The sequence below is a fragment of the Haliaeetus leucocephalus genome, unplaced genomic scaffold (genome assembly GCF_000737465.1).
Source record: "Haliaeetus leucocephalus isolate CR32 unplaced genomic scaffold, Haliaeetus_leucocephalus-4.0 Scaffold207, whole genome shotgun sequence".
Taxonomy (NCBI): domain Eukaryota; kingdom Metazoa; phylum Chordata; class Aves; order Accipitriformes; family Accipitridae; genus Haliaeetus; species Haliaeetus leucocephalus.
The window spans coordinates 249,620-272,341 of NW_010972643.1; the positions used below are offsets into that span (position 1 = coordinate 249,620).

The following is a 22,722-nucleotide window of genomic DNA, read 5'->3' on the forward strand; positions in this document are numbered from 1 at the left end:
GCTTCAGCCCAGAAAGTTCTTCAGAAACTTTCTAAAACAAAAATTCCACAAATCTACTTGAGTTTCCTGAATGTAATCATCAGTGGAAGAATATTAAAATATAACTTCATTTTGTATACGGGAGCTTTTATCCCAAACTTCATTTAATTTAACTTAATTCAGTTAGCTTTATAATTGCCATATTCTACAGAATTAAGAACAATAGAAAGTTTGCAGACTACAGCTATGGCAGGATAAGGCTTTTGTTCTTTGCTTATAAACTCTCAGTGAACTGTCACCCAGTCAAGTTAAAAAACACCCGTCCAAAAAACATTCCTAGCAAGAGACGACAAGAGCATATACGGCGTTACAATCTACAGTTATGATCTTACCGTCCCCGGTTTCAGCGCAGAGTTGCAAGCCCAGATTGTTCTGTGGATTAATCACCCAGTGATTGCTGGTCACAGTAATGTCAAACACAAACCAGCCCACATCAGAAGCTTGAGCCTTTCTTGTGTCTAACAGGAACAAGTCTGCATCTCTAAGTTAAAGAAAATAGAGAGTTAAGGCATTCAAATATTATTATTTTTCGTCCTTAATTTCCTTGCTGACAATAACTTCCTGGAGTCCAAATGAATAATCCTTTGACATATCCTCATCACGACACAGTACAGCATGTGCTGTAGCTAACGTAATTGTTAAGTATAATACAGGTATTTCCCCTGAGAGGCCTTTCTGAAATGAGTCTCAGCATGTAAAACCTACAGCTCTGGAAAATCTGAAAAATCCAGCTTCCTGATATAAATACACAAAATATATAATTGAGGCTGTGTATAAAGGATTCATCTTTCAGCACTAGAATGTCTCAGGAAAATTAACTTTTATAAACCACTCAGTGTAAAAGACAAAAAATGTCAAAATCACATTCCAATTTCAACTAAAATTCAAAGGCATAGCGTTGCTAAAAAAATCTGTTATTAATAACATATGACAGCAGCTATATCATATGACAAAACATGAATAGATGACGGTTCAGACAGTTTCATATTAATATGAAAATAAGTCTTTATATCAAAGTATCTATTCAATAATGTAATTGTTACATTTTAACCCTCAGTTCCCTGGTATATTCTCAAATTTGTTCCCATGAAATCTTCCAGTAATTCAGAAGGGCTGCTCAGGGGAGTTAGTATAATCGTGTTACTAAATGTTTAGCATGGATCGTTTATTTATTCTGTTTTCACATATCTCCTGACACAATTGGTTCCAGAACCACATCTGCATTACAAATAAATTACTACAATGACCACACTAAACCCAAGAAATTTAACTCATCAGCTTTGTTTTACATTCTTCTACAAAGCAGCATGCAGTATTAAAAACTGTTTTCACCATTTAGCTTTTTAAATCTATAGTTATAGAAACCTGTTTCTTTTCTGCCACAACTAGTAATCAAAACAATAATATACAAGAAAAAATATTTTATTCTCAACTGTGACTGTCCAAGTCAAATAAAGACAGACTTGGCTTACACAGACCTTGGAATCATATTGTTACCTCACAGATAGCATGAATGTATGCTTAAAGAGGTAAGACAGACAGAAATAATAGGCCTTGTGTATAAAAAGAGGATTTAAAATTACGATGGTCCTGTCACTGTATTTTTATGTTGCTTACTCACAACAACATCGTAGGCAGTTACTGTCTTATCTAGCCTAAACACTGTAAATGCATCTAGGTCTGATACTGAAAAAAACATCTTGTGTAGCTCTTGAAACTGTGGTTGTTCAACACTCAGGAAAATAAGACCAAATGAGCTATGACAAGCATATGTTTACTTACATGTAAGAAATATCTGCAGAATCAGGTTAAAGAGCTCAGAAATGATAAAGGAGTTTTGTTTTTAAAAAAGAAGAAAATCGAAAGGGCTTTCTTTCAAGTCACCTTTTTTTCCTTCTGTAAAAGGATAATCTTTTGCTCCGGTCTTATCACTTCCATTCTAATAGATCTGTGCTAATGACCACACAAGGAGAAAACATACATTCTTCTTCTGGAGCGAACATGAAAACAGTCTTACAATTCAAAAGAGCCTGACCTGCTATGCTAGCACTAAACAAATTGACAAAGTACCACAAGCTCATAAATAGTACTCTCTAGCATCTTAATGCCAATTTTTTTCTCTAATAATCAGTTTTATTGGAACTTTAAAGCTGAAAGGTTTAATTCTGAGTGCGACAGTCTTTAAGGTGTTTATTTTTAAATATTTCTTGGATCATTCAGTAGAATTAACAGAAAATTGTTAAAATATTACGGTATCACAGTGCTATAATTTCACATTTGTCTTGTCTCCTCATAGAATCTGTAATTGTTTTCCCATATAGATTCTTTCAGCTCCAGATTTTGCTGGGACTGATACGAAATGTTCTCAAAAGTCAGGATGCACAATGGCTCATATGCCAAACCAGAGTAGGGCCCTACTAATGATACAGTCCAGAAATCCCCATAAAGGACAAATTTCCCCGGTGGATCTCTCCTCAATGTGACTTTATTATTTTGTACTGCAGCAGAAACTCACACCAAAGTGTCTTTGGCATTGGTATGTCAATCTTCTTGTCTACCTTCCTACAAGTATAGTGATCTGGCTAATGTAATAGACTCAAAAAGGCCAATTGTTCTTACCCCTTAACTCAGCAAATGAACCAAAAATTAGTTGTGGGTACCTAGAGAAAATTAGAACTGATTCCTGAGAACACGTGGTAGAATAGAGAAAATACCTCCAGACCAATGTTAATGATTTAGCCCACATAACAGCAATTTACTACAGAAATTCAAAGTATTTGTCAGGAAAAAAACCCAACTTTTTTCACAATTGATAGAAACATAGGGTGAAAACCTGACCCCTGAGAAGGCAGTGAGAGCTCTGGGATCAGGATTCCCCCATTAGCTGGTGTCATTCACTCAAACTTCTCATCACATTTTGTGACATTTTTAATTTTAAAATTCTCCCCTATTCTGTGGAAAGAAAAAAACGATCACACTTAAAATGAAAAACAGCTGCAAATTTTGGCTCTGATTTTTAAAAATATTTCTATTTAAAAAATAGCCCACAACACATAATAAAAAAGTAAGGCATTATGTCGTAAATAGCCTGAAATGCAACAGTGAACACATTCAGGCAGAATACAGCTGATTGGCTTCACCTTTATGGAGGCTGTTTAAGTTTAGTGATCTCAGTCTTGTCACAAACAGCCAGTTGTCTACAGCAGAAATGCTACCACAGTCAAGAATTTCAGCAAAGAAGCTGCGGGCAGAACGTCTAAGAAGCTCTGCATCTCCTGGGTCACTTAAGGAAGTAAAGGTGGAATCTATATGTTCCTTGAAACCCAGCAAAGTTTTCAACCGGATCAAATCATGATTACTATGTAATAGGCCATCCCCATAAAGCTGCTTCACCTCTTGCCTCATTCCAGAAAGCTGCTTTAGTATCTTAATGTCACTTGAGGATTCCCTAATGCGGGAAAAATCCTTGGGGTTTAGTTAAATTAGTGGCTAGCCGCCACCAGATCATGAACGAGGATTTGGCCTGTTGGACTACATAACTTTTGTCATGAGAAAAGATCCGGGTAGGAGTACATTGGCAGGGCTGCGTAGGAAAGTTTGCCTTGCCACGGGCTGTGCTTCACACGTTTCCTTAGAACAAATAGAAATCTTCAATCCCAAAGACTGTAATTTCAGCAAACTCTGAGCGACTATAATACACACACGCTTCAGCGGCCATGTTGCCACAGAGACAGAAAAATGTCTGAGACTACAACATAATCCTTAGGCTGCAACTCAGGAACCCTAAACCCTGACCCCTCCTTGCCTGAAAGCGCAGCAGGACTGCGTTTGGGATTGCATTGCAGAGCCTTGTCAGACACCCATGGTTCCTGTTCAAAGCAAAGAAGGGTGGAGAAGCAGGGTCAAACCCAGCAGGTTTTCTGTGGTATGGCACTAGTAAGAAGTGTGAGACATTATAGAATCCTAGAATGGGTTGGGTTGGAAGGGACCTTAAAGATCATCTCTATGGTCAGGGACACCTTCCACCAGACCAGGTTGCTCCAAGCCCCATCCAGCCTGGCCTTGAACGCTTCAGGGATGGGGCATCCACAACCTCTCTGGGCGAACCTGTTCCAGCGTCTCACCACCCTCACAGTTCTCTCACCCTCACATTCTGCAGTTGCGGCTTCTGAAAATTTTGCATCTAAAATCTCACGTACATATGTAGGACAAACCTGAGGTGACAAAGTCAAGGATAACGCTAATGAATTCTGGGCCCCAAAGCAAAAGCTGTGGGTTTTTTGGGAAAAAAAAAAAAAAAAAAAAAAAGATAAATTATTCTTGGTAGTTCTTCTGTCTGGAGGTATCAAGATATATACTCCATATATATTTTCCTCTATATACTCCATATATGAGCAGAGAGTGGCAAAATCACCAATAGGAGGGAAACATTTAGCCTACACCTGAAGTTTCCGTAGCTATACTGGTGAAATCAAATAGGTGGCGTATCGTTGCATGTCCCCCTTTCCAGCATCATGCTTCCATTAAAGGACATGGGGTTTTTATGTTTATAAATGCAAATCTAAAATGTTTATAAATTTATGTTTATGTATTGAAAGAAATCAAGAGCATTCTTCAATGGCTTCACAGAGACAGTTGTCATTTTAAGAAGTCAAATAATATTAAATTGTCATCTTGCTTCAGAATAGTAAGCAGTTTTGCTTTCTTTAAAATAGAATAGAAACCACCTACTGAGAAAACATTAAAAAAAAACCAAAACAAACACAAAAAGAAAACATCAAATGGATTAGAAAAACTAACTTTTCCCATTAGCTCTTCAAAAAAAAAAATCTGTTGAGTTTTCAGGTGAAGAGCTTTCATTACCCTAGCCTTGGCCTGCCTGTGCTCTTTAAAAAGATATGTTTTGTTCCTTCCTGTTTCATTTCTTTGTCCAAGAAGTTTCTTTTAGAACCTACGTCAAAAGAATTTTTGCAAGCTGAAGACAGAGGTAAAAAAAATCCCACACTGTTTTGTTCATCCCCAAATTTACTAAGAAAGCAGAAGGTATTCTGGAAGGATGAGTTCTTTCCCTCCTGTTGATTCTGCTCCATTTACATGACTCCCTGGTTATAGCCATAAATATTTTATAACTTGACATTCAGAGATCTCACCTGGAAGGTACAAGCTCAAGCTTCTGTGGGCAGAAAAGAGATTTGAACTCTGGCCCAACCTTCGAGCTAACTGGTGATGGGGCATTTTTTTCCTCCAGAATACTCTGCAAGTTTAGGTTGCCATTTTCTTTGCTTTTGCTAAACATGCCCGGGATAGAAATGTTCTATCTGTTCCAAGACGAGGGAGAGTTTTTGTTTATCTCAAAAAAAACCTTCCCCCCCCCCACACTTTTCTGAGAAAAGACATAAGCTAATTTAATTTCAAAACCCAATTTTTGCATGTATGTAGCTTTTTTCAGAAGCATCTTGGAATTGCTACTAGTTTTCAATGGGAATTTTCAGGTATTTGACTACTTTGCTTGGTGAAATCTGGTCATTTACTCAGGTCTTGTAGAGTCTTGGAAGTATGTCACACACAAAGCTCTGCAAACTCAGGTTCAGAGATTTGCTCATGTGTAACGTCATATGTGGCACTTAGGGACAGGATTTAGTGGTGGAATTGACAGTGTGAGGTTTACAGCTGGACTCAATGATCTTAAAGGTCTTTTCCAACCTAAATGATTCTATGATTCTATGATTTGTTTTAATTTTCGGTTTTGGTGAGCAGCATTTGTTAAGTGTGCATTTGTCATCTTAAAGTTAGTGCGTGACTCTATCTTTTAATTAAATTCTGCAAAATATTAAAGTACATGCAAAAAAGCCAAGCCCCTTCAAAGCAAAGGAACAATCTATCTGCCTTTAAGGAGCTAAGTGAATCTTGGCTTGTAGTACCTCAGTGTCAGCAAACAGTGCGTTTCCCAAATCCAGACACTTAGACTGTGCATACAACTCCACCATTTGCTCCCTGAGAACACGAACCCTCACCCTCTCTGTGCACGGGCAGATTATTTGGTGAGATTGGACATGTAACTCTGCATAAACCTGGAACAAATTACGTTGAAGAGAAGTTTTATTCCTGCTCAGTATTTGTTGTCTTTGCCTAGGAATTAATATTGCATAAGCCACAGTGATAGCAACGATGCCTTGCCAAGGGTACGCTTACGATCAGTTATTGTCTCCCTACTTAAGATAGAAACATGAGACATTATTCAACGTGTGATATGTTCATGCCAACAGGGTACCTGTTTGGATACTCCTTGATGATCTGATATATGCTAATCTGAATGGTTTCATTCTCAAAGCGGCTGTTGCTTCGATCTTTGTATATCCGGAATTCGGCTGCTGTCACTGCCTCTCCATGCGGGATCTGAGTAAGGTCAAAGCGAAACTCTTTGTAGTGCCTTCGCTGGTGGGAGAAGTCCTTGTCCCTTTCAACTGTGAGAAAAAGAGTTGAATGTAAATTAAAGAGGTGACATGAATGCTCATTTCCCATGATTAATGGAGCATTCCCTGTGCTTGGGAGTAAACAAACAGGACAATATAAAACTGTGCAAATAATAAAACCACAAGCCCAGACACACTTCCAGTTAAAGGAAATTCCACCAGCCCAGTGTCTTCAGTTAAAATGAAAAAAACCTCGGTGGCTTTTATACAAATTCCAGAAGTTGGAGTGGAAAGAATATCAAAAAAAGCTGAAAGGGAGCGTGTTGTGAAGTAACTAGAAATATGGACAAACTGAAATCTGCAAAAGGATTTAGGACTTCTGTGTAGTCATAAGCACAGCAGTAGTAATGTCAGAGCCACAGATGACTGGAAAACACTAATTACCACTAATAACCAGGCAGATGAGAGGAGTGCTGCTCATTTCCACTTAACGTAATAAATTCTGAAGTGGTACTAAAGTGTACTGTGACAACTATATATTTAAGAAGCAGTTACATCATATAAATAAACACGTGTTGTACTCTAATGGCATAAACGTCATCTTGCCAGTGGGCAGAAGAAGGAGCTGAGTGGTTCTGGACCCCAGCAGCAAAGGGAGACACTCCTGGCTTAAGAAGTCCCCTCAAACCTGCTGTGGGTGGGCAGATGCAGCTCCCACTGCTTCTGACACTGCCACAACTTAAAGAAAAAAGTGAACCTCATCATTGCTTAATTCAGGATTGCACAAAATTTTAAGGGGGAGTAAACAGAGGATTTTAGTTTATTTGAGTTTACAACTGATTTGGGGCTAATTCCACTGTCTGCTGCAGTTCTGACCTGGAGTTAGGAGTGACTTTTGCAATGGAATACATGTTTTGATGTGGCAAGGGAACCTACAGACCACAGTACTGGCTGATTACCATTTTATGGGATTAATACTTCAGATTTTACGGACATGCAATGGAAAATGATCCATGTTTCCCACTGCCACACAGTGCAACGTATCATTGACCTGTGAAGAACCTGTGCTCTGTGAGAAGAGAGAACTTCTCACTTCTGGAGAAGTTCTACCTGCCTCATGAGATGGGTGCATGGTTTTACTGATGGCAGACAAAACCTAAAACACTCAGAGCTGGGATTCAGTTTGGATAACCAGCTAAACATTTATGACTGTACCTAGCTCCGCTAAATTTTCCCTCCTATAACCCCTGCTCTTTTATTGCGTTTTAGTATTAACAGTCCTCAGAACTGAGGGAGGAGCCACGTCAGTTCTGAAAAAGCGCATATTTAGATTACTAACTGTTGCATGTATAAATAATAAAATGTGTATGTTATTACAATACATATGTATATTTATACTTATATCTTCATTTATAAGTGTACACCCAAGCAATTTTGTATGTGTTTTGTATGCAATGTGTGTGTATGTGTGCATAACTACACATATATATTTATATATAAGCCTGCATATGTGCATTATTAGAATGTATATGCACAGAAATGCACTAAAAGAAGAAAAAATATGGTTTGGGCTTGCCGTGTAAGGGTACAGGGACATATTGAAGTGACAGCTATCGAAAGAAAAGTATTTACATTATTTTCAGAGCAGTAGTTACTAGTTAAGTCACCTGTGGCCATGTAGCTAGTCCCTTACAGTGTACTTCCCTTTCACCCTTTCAAAAATGTAAACTATCCCTGTTTTCATTAGCATATATTTTTTTAAAATGTGCAAATCTATGTTGCCTTAAGAACCACCAAAATAAAATATATAGGCTATAAGACCACTTTATCTTCAGTGAAACTGTCCTGGCTGACAAAAGGAAAATTGTCTGCTAACTGTAAGGTTTACTTGGCTCAAGTGTGTATTTAGCTTACATGGGTTTGCCATCATACACCAAGTAGAAAAAGTAAGGCAGAAAAGAGGTAGAAGCATGTAAACTGACTGCTCTGTACCTGAAGATGAATGGGCTGCTACTGAAGAGAAACAGGATACAGTCTATTTAGCAGCTCCACTGCCCAGTTCTAAACTGTGAGATCTATACAGAGATCTGACTTGAGGTATGGGGGTTGTTTGCCTTTTTTTTTTTTAATGTCCATGTAAAGCCTTTCATTTCGGAGACAAATTGGCAGAGATTAGCATACGCAAATGCACTGACCTGGGGAGGATTTTTTCTAGAGCAGAGTCTGCTGCAAGATTCTAAGGTTATAACTGGGCATTTCGAAGCTGACGTGGAACAGATATGCCAATAACCTTCAGATGAAAAATATATTAAAGGCAGACTTAACGTAGCAACCCTTTCTGATATCTCTGGTTAGTATTTATTCAACAAGTATTTACCAGTATGCACAGGTAACTAATCACTATTCACTATGAGTAAGCATTGGAGAATTAGATGCTCAATAAAAGGTTTAAATGTCAGTACTCCTGGCCTGTTTCGTTTTTATTTGGGTTTGAGGTTTCTTTTTGTCCAGTTTCTTACAAGTACCTTCTAATTAGTAACATTAGTTTGGAAACAGCAGTTCCCTCCCTATGTGTTACAGTTTGAACAGAATCCTCTACGATACCCTGCAATAGCATTGGTGGGGTTCTCTCAGGACCACTCACAACTGCTGAAAGAATACTGATAGCCACTTCCTGATGGGCCCAAAATTAATTATTACAGCTCACACAGACAGTACTTATCTGTGTTTCCATGTCTACCCAAGGAAAAGGCATCACTTCCATCTGAAAGGGACACAGGTTCAAAATCTCCTTGGGTCAAGACAGCATTTGCAGGCAGGCCAGGACTTGGGAGTAGCAACAGCCTGCAGAAATGAAGGGTTGTAGGAAACAGGCACTGAACACCACCAAAAAACGTGAGTCCAGGGAGGTCCTACTCTCCGCAACAAAGCCAGAATCTCAAACTTCAAATTTCTGTTGGCGAATGTACAAAACATAAAAACAATTTTCACAAATTTAGAGGATATCTTGCATTATACAGTAGACTGTAAAAAAAAGCAGTGATGGTGAAGTTGCAATAATGACTAATGGCTAGAATGACAGCCAAGTTATAAAAGTGAAATGTTATTTAATGATTTTGACTATTGTAATACTGAAAATAATACACAAGTCTTGATCCCTTCTGCATCCAATAAATACCTTATCGGGGAAGATCGTGAATGCTCAGCAGGGTATCTCTGAGGTCCTTTCACCTGCTGAAATGGCATGAAGTGCAGGGGGGCATCATATCTCAAATATTTTTATGCAAGAGCTTTTCAACACTGGCAGCCCCAAAAATACAGGTTAACATTTTAAACTGTTCAGTTCTTCCAGAGCGTTCTTATGTCACTCCAGCTCTGCTCAGTTCATCTGCCAAAATGCATCTCTGTGGGACCAATCACAGCATCTAAAAACTGATTGACCAGAAAATTGGGAAGTCCTTTTTTAACCATTGGAGGAATATAATTTTTCTAAGTAAAAGTAACTAGAATATTAGGGTCAATGCTGATTGCAACAAAATTCTTCATTTGCTTTCATCAGTTAGGATTCTTAGCATCAACTTTTTAAAATGTTATTTTTATACCACCTGAAATTAATACATTCAGCACTATGGTTACATGAGACAAATCATGGCTCAGGGGAATATCACAAACACCTGTGTGTATGGTGGGAAAGAATGATATTTTCCACCCATGTGGTAAACTGATGAACTATTTGTACTGTATCAACACTAAGCCCAACTCTAAGAATGAAGACAAATTTACACCAAAATGATATTTTGGAGAAGGAGTCATCTCTTACTCTAAGAGAAGATGTTATGCACTGATTTTCATTAACAAAAGTATTTGTCATCTGGAAAAAAATACAAAGCACATATATGGATGGACAGTATAATAAGTAATTGATATTTTACCAATTCACCTATAAATGTCTGAGTAACTGTTGACTGAGCTTAAAAAATGTAAAAAGTGCTAGCAATGAGTTTAGGTCATAGTGCATGAGGGGCTATTAGACATGCTCCTTCATTAGTGATTAGCTTCCCACTGACATGTGCTTTGCTTTTCCTGAAGAGGTTGGTATGTGGTGACACATAGGGAAAGTGAAAGCTTCTTTGGCAAACCAGGGAACAAACCAAAGATATGTTGTAATAATCTGATTTTACAATGTAAAATCCCAGGATCCCAACTGGATTCACAAATAGTGAAGCCTCACTAATCAACTTAATGTCACTGTTTAACTACTAAATATACATGCCAAGGCAAAATGGAGGGTCTTACAGACCGTGTCTAATTATAAGGGGCCATTTACGCTAATCTCACTGAATTTCACTGTTTTACTCTGAATTCTTTGTATAAGTGCTAAGTAAACCAGTCAGTTTTAATCACTTCAAGGTGATAAAGGGTACAGCAAGCTGATACACTACAAACAACACTCATTTACATCTTGAATATAATGAAATGATAGTTTATCTACAGTGAACACTTGTGGTTATCTGACAAAAACAGGTCAAAGGTTCCAGGCGTTTTCTCCTGAAATTACTCAGTGCTGCCTCTAATGACTGATAATTGAAAGCAGAGGCTGGATATATCAAATGCAGTAGGTGACAGATAAGCAACAGATTAATGCAAGTACTCTGTTACAGGACACTAAAAGGTCAGAGGCCCTAGGAATTAGCTATTGTGCTACTGTGAAAGGAAAGACATCAAATAGCTATTTACTTCATTCTTGTTCTTCTCTCCAACATTCGAATTCTAGAAACATGTTCTTTCTTCCATGATTAGACTATTTAAAGTGACTCACTTTTAACAAAATAAGGCAACAAAGTTTTGTAGGGCATGTGTATAGGAGAAAAGATGTGATCCTACAGCAGAATGAAGGATTTAAAAAAATAAACAGACAACAGCTATGCTAGGTGTATTTTAATGAAGTGCATCGGAGAGATGTTAAGAACACATTCATCAGAACATGATTCTCAGTTGAGGAAACCAGATAATGGATTTAAAAAAATGTATGCTAAAGCTTTGTAACTTTGTTTAGGCTTTTACACTGTAGAAAATTAACATTAACTTTAGAAACTTAGATTAAGCTTATCTCAGCAAGTATCTCTTTCATCTTTTTACTCTGGAAGTCCAAAAAATGCAAAATATAATTCAAAGTTTGTTGAAGTAAATGGCAGCCTTTTCATTCTGCCTGTTGGCTTTTGAATGAGGACGACAGTCTTCTAAAAAAGGTTTTAAATCAAGTGGATTTTTAAAGTTCAAGTGCGATGAAAAATACTTTCCCAAAGTGATTATTAAAAAAAAATCCCAGACAATGTAAATGCTTGTTTAAGCACTACTGCTTTATTAATGGGTTTAATCTGTTTTATAGAATGGTAAGAATCCTGATCTGGATTGTTTCGGACACCAGAGATGGTTGCCTGATACAGTCAGTGGAGAGACACGTCTGTTTGTTAAGGGCCAACTGTCTTACACCAGCCAGTAAGAAGACCAGAGGAGTTTATCTACATTTCCCCTTCAGGCATCTGCAGCTCCAGAGAATAGGACTAAGCCATAACCCTTGCTCAGTCAAATGACATTTCAGTCCCTATCAGCTGCTTTCAGTGACCACATCCTAACTGCCAGCATGCCAAGTAGCCCAGCAAAGGGACATCCTGGGCCACTGCACAGAAGAAATGCAGAGGCTGGGGGTCAAAATGAGAATGAATTAAGTTTTTGTTCCCACACCTGATTTTTTTATTAATTCAACATTAGGCATTTACTAGATAATCATTCAGCTGAGTGTTTTAACTATAAAGCTTCAGACTCATATGCCCACTTGCTTGTTCTCCTTTTAGTACCAAGTCTTCTTAATTTCTTTTTACCTATTTTCATCAGCAGAGTGAGGAAGCACTGGTGCTCCCAAGCATATTCTGTAGCCAGTAGTAAAGGAGAGTGTGTGATTTATGCTTAATAACCCTTCATTTCCCTATCCATCTCCCTCCCCAGGCTGAGGTGGGAAAATACATTGCACAGGCTTCAGTCACGTCTGTCCCTGTGTCTTAGGGATGTTCAGAGGGTTCCCTACCTTCTCTCCACCTGGCTGAACACAGTGACTTAAGGGATAGGTGGCAATGGCAACAAGTTCCTGCCCAGCACATGGTCTCCTCCATGACTCCCCAGCCTTCCCAGGTGCCCTGGCGTAATAGGTACGAGGCTCTGCAAGCGGAACCGAACAATGACGAGGGCAACGGTTCATCTAGCTCGGAGGTGTTGCCGAGGTTAAGTCTGCCTACACCCTGCATCAAAACTGCTACCATAAAGAAAAACAGATGGGTCATTGGCATAGGAGAGTCCCTTCTGATGGGAACAGAAGGCCCAATATGCAGACCGGACCCAATTCTTAGGGAAGTCTGCTGCCTCCCTGGGGCCCGGGATGACTTGCACAACTGGAGTGCTGCAGTGGATAGCTATAAACTCTTCAGAAGGGATAGGCAATGAAGGAGAGGCGGTGGGATAGCCCTGTATGTTAGGGAGTATTTCGATTTTCTAGAGTTTAATGATGGTGATGATAGGGTTGAGTGTTGATGGGTAAGAATCAGGGGAAAGCTGACAAGGCAGATATCATGGTAAGAGTCTGTTATAGACCATGCAAGCAGGATGAAGAAGCAGACAAAATATTCCATAAGCAGCTGGGAGAAGTCTCACAATCGCTAGCCCTTGTTTTCTTGGGGGACTTCAACTTACCAGATGTCTGCTGGAAATACAATACAGCAAAGAGGAAACAGTCTAGGAGGTTCCTGGAGTGTGTGGAAGAGACCTTCCTGACACAGCTGGTGACGGACCCAATGAGGGAAGGTGCCCTGTTTGTGAACAGAGAAGGACTTGTGGGTGATGGGATGGTTGGAGGCTGTCTTGGGCATAGTGATCACAAAATGATAGAGTTTTCAATTCTTGGAGAAGTATAGAGAGGGGTCAGCAGAACTTCTACCTTGGACTTCCGGAGGACAGATTTTGGCCTATTTGGGAGACTGGTTGACAGAGGTCCTTGGAAGGCAGTTCTGAAGGGCAAAGGAGTCCAGGAAGGCTGGACATTCTTGAAGAAGGAAATCTTAAGGGGCAGGAGCAGGCCATCCCCATGTGCTGAAAGATGAGCTGGTGGGGAATAAGACCGGCCTGACTGAACAAAGAGTTTTAGCTGGAACTCCAGAAAAAAAAAAGGAGTTTATGACCTTTGAAGGAAGGGGCAGGCAACTCAGGAGGACTACAAGGATGTCATGAGGTTATACAGGGAGAAAATTAGAAGGGCTGAAGCCCAACTAGAGCTTAATCTGGCTACGGCTGTAAAAGACAATTAAAAATGTTTCTGTAAATACGTTAGCAACAGAAGGAGGGCTAAGGAGAATCTCCATCCTTTATTGGATGCGGGGGAAACGTAGCAACAAAGGATGAGGAAAAGGCTAAGGTACTTAATGCATTCTTTGCCTCAGTCTTCAACAGTAAGACCAGTTGTTCTCCAGGTACCCAGCCTCCTGAGCTGAAAGACAAGGATAGGGACCAGAATGAAGTCTGCATAATCCAAGGGAAAATGCTTAGTGACCTGCTACACCACTTAGACACGCACAAGTCTATGGGGCCAGATGGAATCCACCCAAGGGTACTGAGGGAATTGGCACAAGTGCTCACCAAGCCACTTTCAATAATTTATCAGCACTCCTGGATAACCGGGGAGGTACCAGTTGACTGGAAGTTAGCAAATGTGACATCCATATACAAGAAGGGTTGAAAGGAGGACCTGGTCAGCTACAGTCTGACCTTGGTGCCGGGGAAGGTTATGGAGCAGATCATCTTGAGTGCCATCACATGGCACGTACAGGACAACCAGGTGATCAGGCCCAGTCAGCATGGGTTTATGAAAGGCAGGTCCTGCTTGACCAACCTGATCTCCTTCTATGACAAGGTGACCCGCTTAGTGGATGAGGGAAAGGCTGTGGATGTTGTTTACCTAGACTTTAGTAAAGCCTTTGACACTGTTTCCCACAGCATTCTCCTGGAGAAACTGGCTGCTCATGGCTTGGACAAGTGTACTCTTTGCTGGGTGAAAAACTGGCTGGCTGGGCACGCCCAAAGAGTTGTGGTGAATAGAGTTAAATCCAGTTGGCAGCCGGTCACTAGTGGTATTCCCCAGGGCTCAGTATCAGGGACAGTTCTGTTTAATATCTTTATCAATGATCTAGACGAGGGGATCGAGTGCACCCTCAGCAAGTTTGCAGACGACACCAAGTTGGGGAGGAGTGTTGATCTACTTGTGGGAAGGAAGGCTCTACAGAAGGATCTGGACAGGCTGGATCAATGGGCCGAGGCCAACTGTATGAGGTTCAACAAGGCCAAGTGCCGGGTCCTGCACTTGGGTCACAACAACCCCGCGCAGCACTACAGGCTTGGGGGAGAGCGGCTGGAAGGCTGTCCAATGGAAAAGGACCTGGGGGTGTTGGTCAACAGCCAGCTGAATATGAGCCAGCAGCGTGCCCAGGTGGCCCAGAAGGCCAACGGCATCCTGGCCTGTATCAGAAATAGTGTGGCCAGCAGGAGCAGGGAGGTGATCGTCCCCCTGTACTGGGCACTGGTGAGGCCGCACCTCGAATCCTGTGTTCAGTTTTTGGCCCCTCACTGCAGGAAAGACATGGAGGTGCTGGAGCGTGTCCAGAGAAGGGCAACCAAGCTGGTGAAGGGCTGGTGAAGGGCCTGGAGTACAAGTCTTATGAGGAGCAGCTGAGGCAACCGGGGTTGTTTAGCATGAAGAAAAGGAGGCTGAGGGGAGACTTTATTGCTCTCTACAACTGCCTGAAAGGAGGTTGTAGTGAGGTGGGGGTTGGTCTCTTCTCCCAAGTAGCAAGCAATAGGACAAGAGGAAATGGCCTCAAGTTGCACCAGGGGAGGTTTAGATTGGATATTAGGAAAAAATTCTTCACCAAAAAGGTTGTCAAGCATTGCAACAGGCTGCCCAGGGAAGTGGTTGAGTCACCATCCCTGGAGGTATTTAAAAGGCGTGTAGATGTGGCACTTAAGGACATGGTTTAGTGGTGGACTTGGCACTATCAGGTTTACAGTTAGACTCAATGATCTTAAAGGTGTTTTCCAATCTAAACGATTCTACGATTCTATGATCCTTTAAGTCAAAAATGTAGGCAGGCGTGGAAATTAGGTGTCCGCAAAATTACATTCCACACATATCCTATCTTAAACACGAAACTCAGTGTCAGAAGCTTAATCCAAATTCTGATCCCTTTCCAACTGAAGCAAAACTATTTCCATAATCAGTGAGAGTTTTGCTTAATTAGGGAGGGTAAGTCTGCAGAAACTTTATTTTTTTTTTATTACAACAGTTCTGTTTCTTAAGAACTGCTTTATTGCAGTACTGTATATTTGAGTTTCTCTGTATTTATTATTATTAGACTGTTTGTATTTAAAGAAATTATAGATTTACAGATGTGGTTTTGAAAGAATGATGTAAATTGCTTTTACATGAAATATACTTTCTTATTAAAATACAAAGGAGAAAGCTTGTTAGGTCATATTCTGAAGCAAGTTACACTGCTGTAAACTTAGAGTTATTTCACTAAATTCTTTATTTTCAGGTCAGCTACTAATATCAACAAGCAACATTTGGCTATTTTGCTTAACTAAATTAGGGACAGTTTGAAAATTATTTGATGAAATACTGTGCAGTTAGTGGCAGTTTCAATAAATGAAAAATCATCTAGTATTTATTGAATCCAGACTTTTAATGTTAGAACATCCCTTCTGTAATTGCACAGAATTACTGAACTGTATGAATTGCAAAGTAATTCAGGTCAAGATAAAGTCAATGAAAAAAACCTTCAGCGACTGCAACAGAATCTAGAGCAAGCATGAAAAGCAAAACTGTAATTTAAAGAAAAAGAAAAGAATAATACATTGCCTGGACTTTTTTCAAGCACATATTGGTTTTCTTTCTTTATCCCTCATAGAAGAAATGTATTTCACTATCCCATACTTTATTAAAAAATAGGTTAGAATATTGATGTATCCTACCCGAGCATTTAGTATTACATCTTTTGAGAATGACTAGCAAAGCATTGTTTTATTACTAAAATTTTAAGTTCTTAATTTTGTTGTTGTAGTCAGTAAGGTCTGATAGATTCTTAGCAATTAACAAAACACACATTTGAAAAAGTCAAAATAGTTTGAAACACTAGATTATTATTAAGATGGACTTTGAAATTATGTGATTTCTACTTTCTAATCCCCGCAAAATGTACATGCAATGTATTCAAATTTAGTAAGTGGTAAGCAGCAACAAGGCAAATAATGGAAGTTACAAAAACATGGTAGAATATAAGTGAATATGTAAAAGGATAATTTTTTTTTTTTCATAAATTATTGTAAGAATTAGAGCTTGGTTAGTAATTAAAAGTTTTCAGCATTCACCCTGAGCAGGAAGGAGTTCCCAGGAACCGTATAACAGTGCCTGCCAGCAACTTTTATAAGCACAGACCTAAAGAAATGCCTCAACCAAAGAGGCATAACTGTGCTTGGCTTTCTCACGCATCATCTCCCAGGAGTTCTGTACACCATGAGATTACCTATGATGCCTTCTTGTTACTTCACACTCAAATAGGGGATAAAATAGATGTTTTAGTGAAATTGCCGGTCTTCATTCCATAGCAAATGTTTTGTTGAAAATTTCATCAGTAAACATGTGTTATTCATTCAATTTACTCTTCTTCCAAGTCAAATGCACTTGCTCAACAAGTCAAAACAAGTGCTACGCTGCAGCTGCTCCAATAATAATTAAATGCTGGAAGGCTTTCAGTTGTTGATACAGAATAAGTCAAAAAGGAACACCCTGCTTTTCGTATGCTGGTTTGATCCTGGCCAATGCAAGAGTAGGAGTAAGTAAACAGAATAAAGAGATTCAATTTTGGAAGTGAACAGAATTATGAGAGTCTATTATCGTGATCCTAATATAAAAGATAGTTGGCAAAGTAATTCCTCAAAATCTAATTTTTCTTCTGCTTTCAACAGTATAATGCACTGTATCCTTCAACCTCCCAAATGCAAGTTTTTCACTCCAGTTGTTCAGCTGTAGCACAACGCACAATAAAAGATACACTGCATATATGTGTTTTTTAATTCTACTAACAGTGGTAGAATGAATCACAGCTGAATTGTCTTCCATAAATTTTAAAGTTGAAAGTCCAGCTCATCACAGCTGCTAGGATTAACAGTAACAGGTTGTATTTGGACCCATTTTGTGCTGTCAGTAGTAACATGTGCCGTAAGAGGGAAGCATCGCAACGAAGGGTCTGGGAGGAGGCAATGAAGAAAAAAAATCACATGCAGTTTGCTATTCTGAATGTAATAAGTAAGGATCCTGTGATTTCTTAATTGGTTTAAGTCTCACTGTATTACAAAGACACTCCAGTCACAAATACCTATGTTAAAAATACATATCTACTAGATTTTTGGTTGTGTTCATTTTCATCAGTGAAAAATAAATTGTTACTTGAAAGAATAGAACAGATAGAGAAAAGATCACTGTATTATGTAGTTCTGAGCTAATGCATAGATAAATTAGCTAATCTTTACACCACCATGCCTGACATTGTAATTTTGTCTGCATTTTCAATGATGTCTATTTTGCCTGGGCTTTGGCAAAGCCAGTACATTTTGATACCATCTGTCAATCGACTTGCATTTTTTTTCATATTTAATCTTGTTTTTCTCTAATCACAGATCATCACAAAGAAAACTAACAATTATTCCCAGGTTTCTGACTGTGTGTGAAAGTCAGGATGTCAGATCAACACAACCCCAAGGTTAACAAATGACAGAAAAAAAGATCCCTCTTGGATTCAGCTGCAACTGAATAAGAACAAAAGTTATACCTCTGGGATCCAATGGTCAGAAAATAGGTGTAAGTTATAACTGTTTTGACACTGTAAAAGTATACAGATGGAACATAACTTCTGAGGAGGGTGAAAGGGCATACATCATCATAGGGCAACTGGCAGGGGAGTAAAAGTTAAACATTAAAGCCCATTCTATCTTCCCACATCTCCTTAGTTCCTGCTCATGTTAACCCTCTGCTCACTTCCATCCAGAATTGGCAAGTCACTCCACTGTTTACCATTCAAACATGTTGTCTAATAAACTCCATGCACTTCCCGCTGTGGAATTTGTCCGAAAAGATTCCATGGAAGTTGTGCCAAACTGGAAACAACTCTAAAGGCACTATTTTCTGCTTACCCTGTGCTCACTTCTGAGTATTTCAATATTACCCATACTCCGTGACACTGACCAAACATTCCACAAAAAACAGTCCAGCTGTAACAACGATGAGAAAGGGAAACCCTCAAGAACATCTCATTTAGAGAGTACAAAAATGCTTTATTACATATAACAAATTAAAAATTATTTTTATATGCTATATTATAGATAGGATATTAAATACATTTGCAAAAAATAGCTGATCACAGGCCATGTGCTTAGCTAGTATGTCAGTATGGCTCAAGTGAATTCAGGGTTCCTCGGAGTTATACTTTGTGTGCCCAAGTATATACTGGGCTAATTGCTATACTAACTGAGTCATCACCTTAAAAATTAAAAAATGTAAAGAGACTGGAATTTCATCTTATGTAAATTGCTAGCCCTCATTTTGAAGGGTTGCCCTGTGCATGCTCGCTGTTGGCCAACACCAAGGGCACACCTAGGACAGCCTAAGCAGTGCCCAAGCAGTGGTGCTGAGAAACAGAGTGACGGGGCCAGAAGCATGGATGGGCCCTCCCTGACATTACACCTGGCGACAAACAGGAGGAAGATGAGGAGGAAGAGCAGCCAGGAGACTGGGCAGTGGTGGTGAGGAGTGGCACTTTCAGACAGCAGATTTTAACAGCCTGTTTGGGAGCTGGCTGTGATTTTAACAGCTTGTTATACTGATTCAAACTGCACCCTTTCCTCTGCAGCTCTGGTAGTCTAATCTGATCATGATTTAGTCTTGCAAAGAGAGATTATTTCACCCACATATAATCCCCCATACAGAATAAGTCCCCTCAACAAGAAGGAAAAAACAGCTGGACTTTGTTTTTCCTGAAAGAAACTTAAGTCTTACGAAAGTTAATGAACATTGTATTTTGACCCTCTTCCAGGGCAGAAATTCACTGACTGTTAGTGACTTAAAAGATCACTGGGATGGCCATCCAGCAATACACCTGCACTGCCAGAGGAAAGGAAAAGTAGTCTTCACAAAAAATATTTGTGCCATGAAAGAGCTTAGCTTGGCTCCAGGTAACATGACAATAGGTGGTGATTTCTCACAGTAGGTTACTTTGGACAGACTTGGGGAGACAGACACAGGAGTCTCAAAGTGACATAAAAAGCAAGAAAATAATTTCCAAAGTAGAGAGAAAAAGCATGACACTTTGAGCACACAGAACTGCTCATCCAACAATTGTCTGAGCAAGATCATCACTCCACTCCAAAAAAAAAAAAAAAAAAGAAGGAATGATTGATGTCAATGTATAAGACGAGAGTAAGATCCCCCTTCTCTGTTACCGTTCTGTCACAGAGTCACAGAAGAGCTGAGGTCGGAAGGGACCTCAGGAGGTCAACTGCTCCAATCCCCCCGCTCAGCACGGCCACCTAGAGCTGGCTGCCCAGTACCGGGGACATCCCTGTATCATTCCTGCATTTCCACTGTTATTCCACCTGGGACTGCATTTCTCATATTCCTCGCCAAGTTACTTACAAACACAATACCCAGGCTGATTGTAGAGGTATCTGTAGGTGCAACAGGTCTCTGGAACAGCAAAGATGATCTCCTGAAGCTCATATGGTACGTTATAATACTGGCTTCTCTCTGCTCCTTATAGTTGAGCTGATGGGTCTCAGACAAAATTTCGGTGTCTTTCTGAGCAGAGGGTAAGAATGAGCAGGGAGTGGGAACGTGACCACTAACATTGTGCTTTTATTCCAAATGCAATCTTTTTGGTACAACACCATTAAGAATATTTGGCATGCATTTTACAGCATCTGATCAGCCTTTGCCTTTGCAGGTGTTTGCGCTAAACCATGGTTTCCACTAGGGCTAGAAGGGACTACTGCCCTAATCTTTGGTGATAGGCCTGGTTTTCTTTTTTAGGTACTTTAGAACCAGCTGTTGCCCATCCCTAAAACTGGAAGCATCACAGTATCTTCTTTTAGAGGCTTGCTTTCATTCCCATTTTGATGAGAGCACACTCCCCACCTGCGGACAAGCTTGAAGCAGCCTGTTTTAATGGAGTCCACGTAAATCTCATTGACCCAAGGTGATATAATGTTAATAGAAAGGGTTCTTTTCCTGTACAGCAGCAGATGGTAATGTAAACACAGGATGAACAGGTCATAACTTATTCAGGAGCTGTGCCCATGTAGCCAAGTTTTCAGTTCATGCATGTGCCTGTTTCATTGATTCAAGTCCTGTGATAAACCCCTTTTACCTTAGGACTCCTCTGTACACACACACATGCTAGTAAGCACATCCTTTGTATTTTTCCATTTCTAAGAAATACGTACAAATATGGAGAAAGCAAAACATTGTTGCTGGGAAACCAAAATGGGGGTACTATGTTGTTAATCTTAATGACATTACTCCCTCCATTCTGACCCAGTGAATTGCAACATGAACTCGATCTACTTGGTATTCACTCTATAGCATAAACGGTGTCCGGATTTTCCATTACCATATATATATGTGAAAAATATATATGTGCATACATTTTATAAAATATTAATTAAAATATATTTACTTAAATATATATATATAAAATTATCTCCTTGTAAATGTGATCTCATTATGATATACAGCCTCAGTAAACATGATTATTAATTCAATAGTTTAAGAAGTGATGAAAAAAATATTACTTTTTGAAGACCCATAGTCGATAACTGTAAGATGACATTAATAAAGGAGCACACCAAGGAATCAAAAGAAAGAACTTTATTCTGAAATAATACCTAATTTTGAACTACTTTGATAAACAAAACTATATTGTGCCACATTACATGTATTTCTCAAAATTCTGAAAAGTAAATCGGCCCTCCCTGAAGTCATCATATCTAATTGTATGATTTCAGTTATACTTCCTATTGCTTAACACCAAAGAGGATTTAAACATTACGATCTTTGAATACCTTACTATGATATTCAGCAAATTCTGGTTTTTATTTTAATGATATCAGCTTGTAACTTAAATCAACATGTAAAAACCATTTAACTATGTAAATGCAACTGTGTGTAGCTGAACTGTAGGTTTAATCTTTGCTACCTGAGAGACAGTACAGACTTTTAGCTTTCACAACAATACTGTTCAGTTAATGGTGATAATCATGGGCAGTGCTGTGTCAGCCTAGAGTCTCACAGCACAGTACTAAATAACTTGTCTTTTTTATCCAGAATATGACTCACGCTGGATAATAAACCATTTACAATAATGCCATAATTATGAGTAGTTTACTACTACAGACAATTAATTCTTCATGGCACTTCATTCTCCAATAAGTCTAATTATCAGTGTTCTAATAAAATAAAATTGAAGGTGTATTCTTTTGCTTTGTGATCCTTAAAGTCTTGGGACTAGATTTTCACTTGGTATTAATTTTTCTATAGCTTCTGTTTCTTTTTGTCTTCATTCATTTTAGGAAATCAAGTTTACTATAATCTTATAAATCAAGGTTGTGGAAAGTGACCTATGGAACAACAACAGTAGAGGAAACATCTCTAGTGAGAAGAGAAGCAGTATGGTCAACCTTATGTGTTTCAGAAGCCATAAGCTAGATGAAAAGCATTATAAAAAAAGAAATGTTTGAAGTTGCTTTCCGAGACTTTAGAGTGCCCACTTTCAAAACCTGCATCTGTTTCTGGATGTTGATTTGCCTTCATTTTTGTTTTTCTGCAACTGCAAGGGATGATTGCTGCTTTTTAATGAAACCTTAGATGTTCACATAAATCATCAATGCACAGAAAATCTCATAGCAGATATTATACAAGTCTCAAAAAGCTCATGGGAACTGGCAATTCTAGGGAAGCACAAGGAACTCTGGAGTTTTAGAAAACCACAGAGAGATCACTTGTGGCAACAGAGGCTTGTCTTTTTTATATCATCATATGTGAACTTCAGCCCTTGCACTGCTGTTGATAGGCCTCTCATTCCTTGATCTCTTTAGAGAAAGCTCCAAGCTGAGATAAGAGAGG

The 22,722-nt window shown here is 39.2% G+C and overlaps 1 protein-coding gene across 1 annotated transcript in view; it reads right to left on the reverse strand.

Annotated features, from left to right (window-relative positions):
* Positions 1–22,722, reverse strand: part of BMP5 (bone morphogenetic protein 5) — a 60,216-nt gene that overhangs the window by 26,566 nt on the left and 10,928 nt on the right. Inside the window, exons 2-3 of the mRNA XM_010566371.1 lie at positions 6,311–6,503; positions 372–520 (exon numbers count right to left, since the gene is read on the reverse strand). Coding sequence (XP_010564673.1) covers positions 372–520; positions 6,311–6,503 — 342 coding nt within the window. The remainder of the gene's footprint in view (positions 1–371; positions 521–6,310; positions 6,504–22,722) is intronic.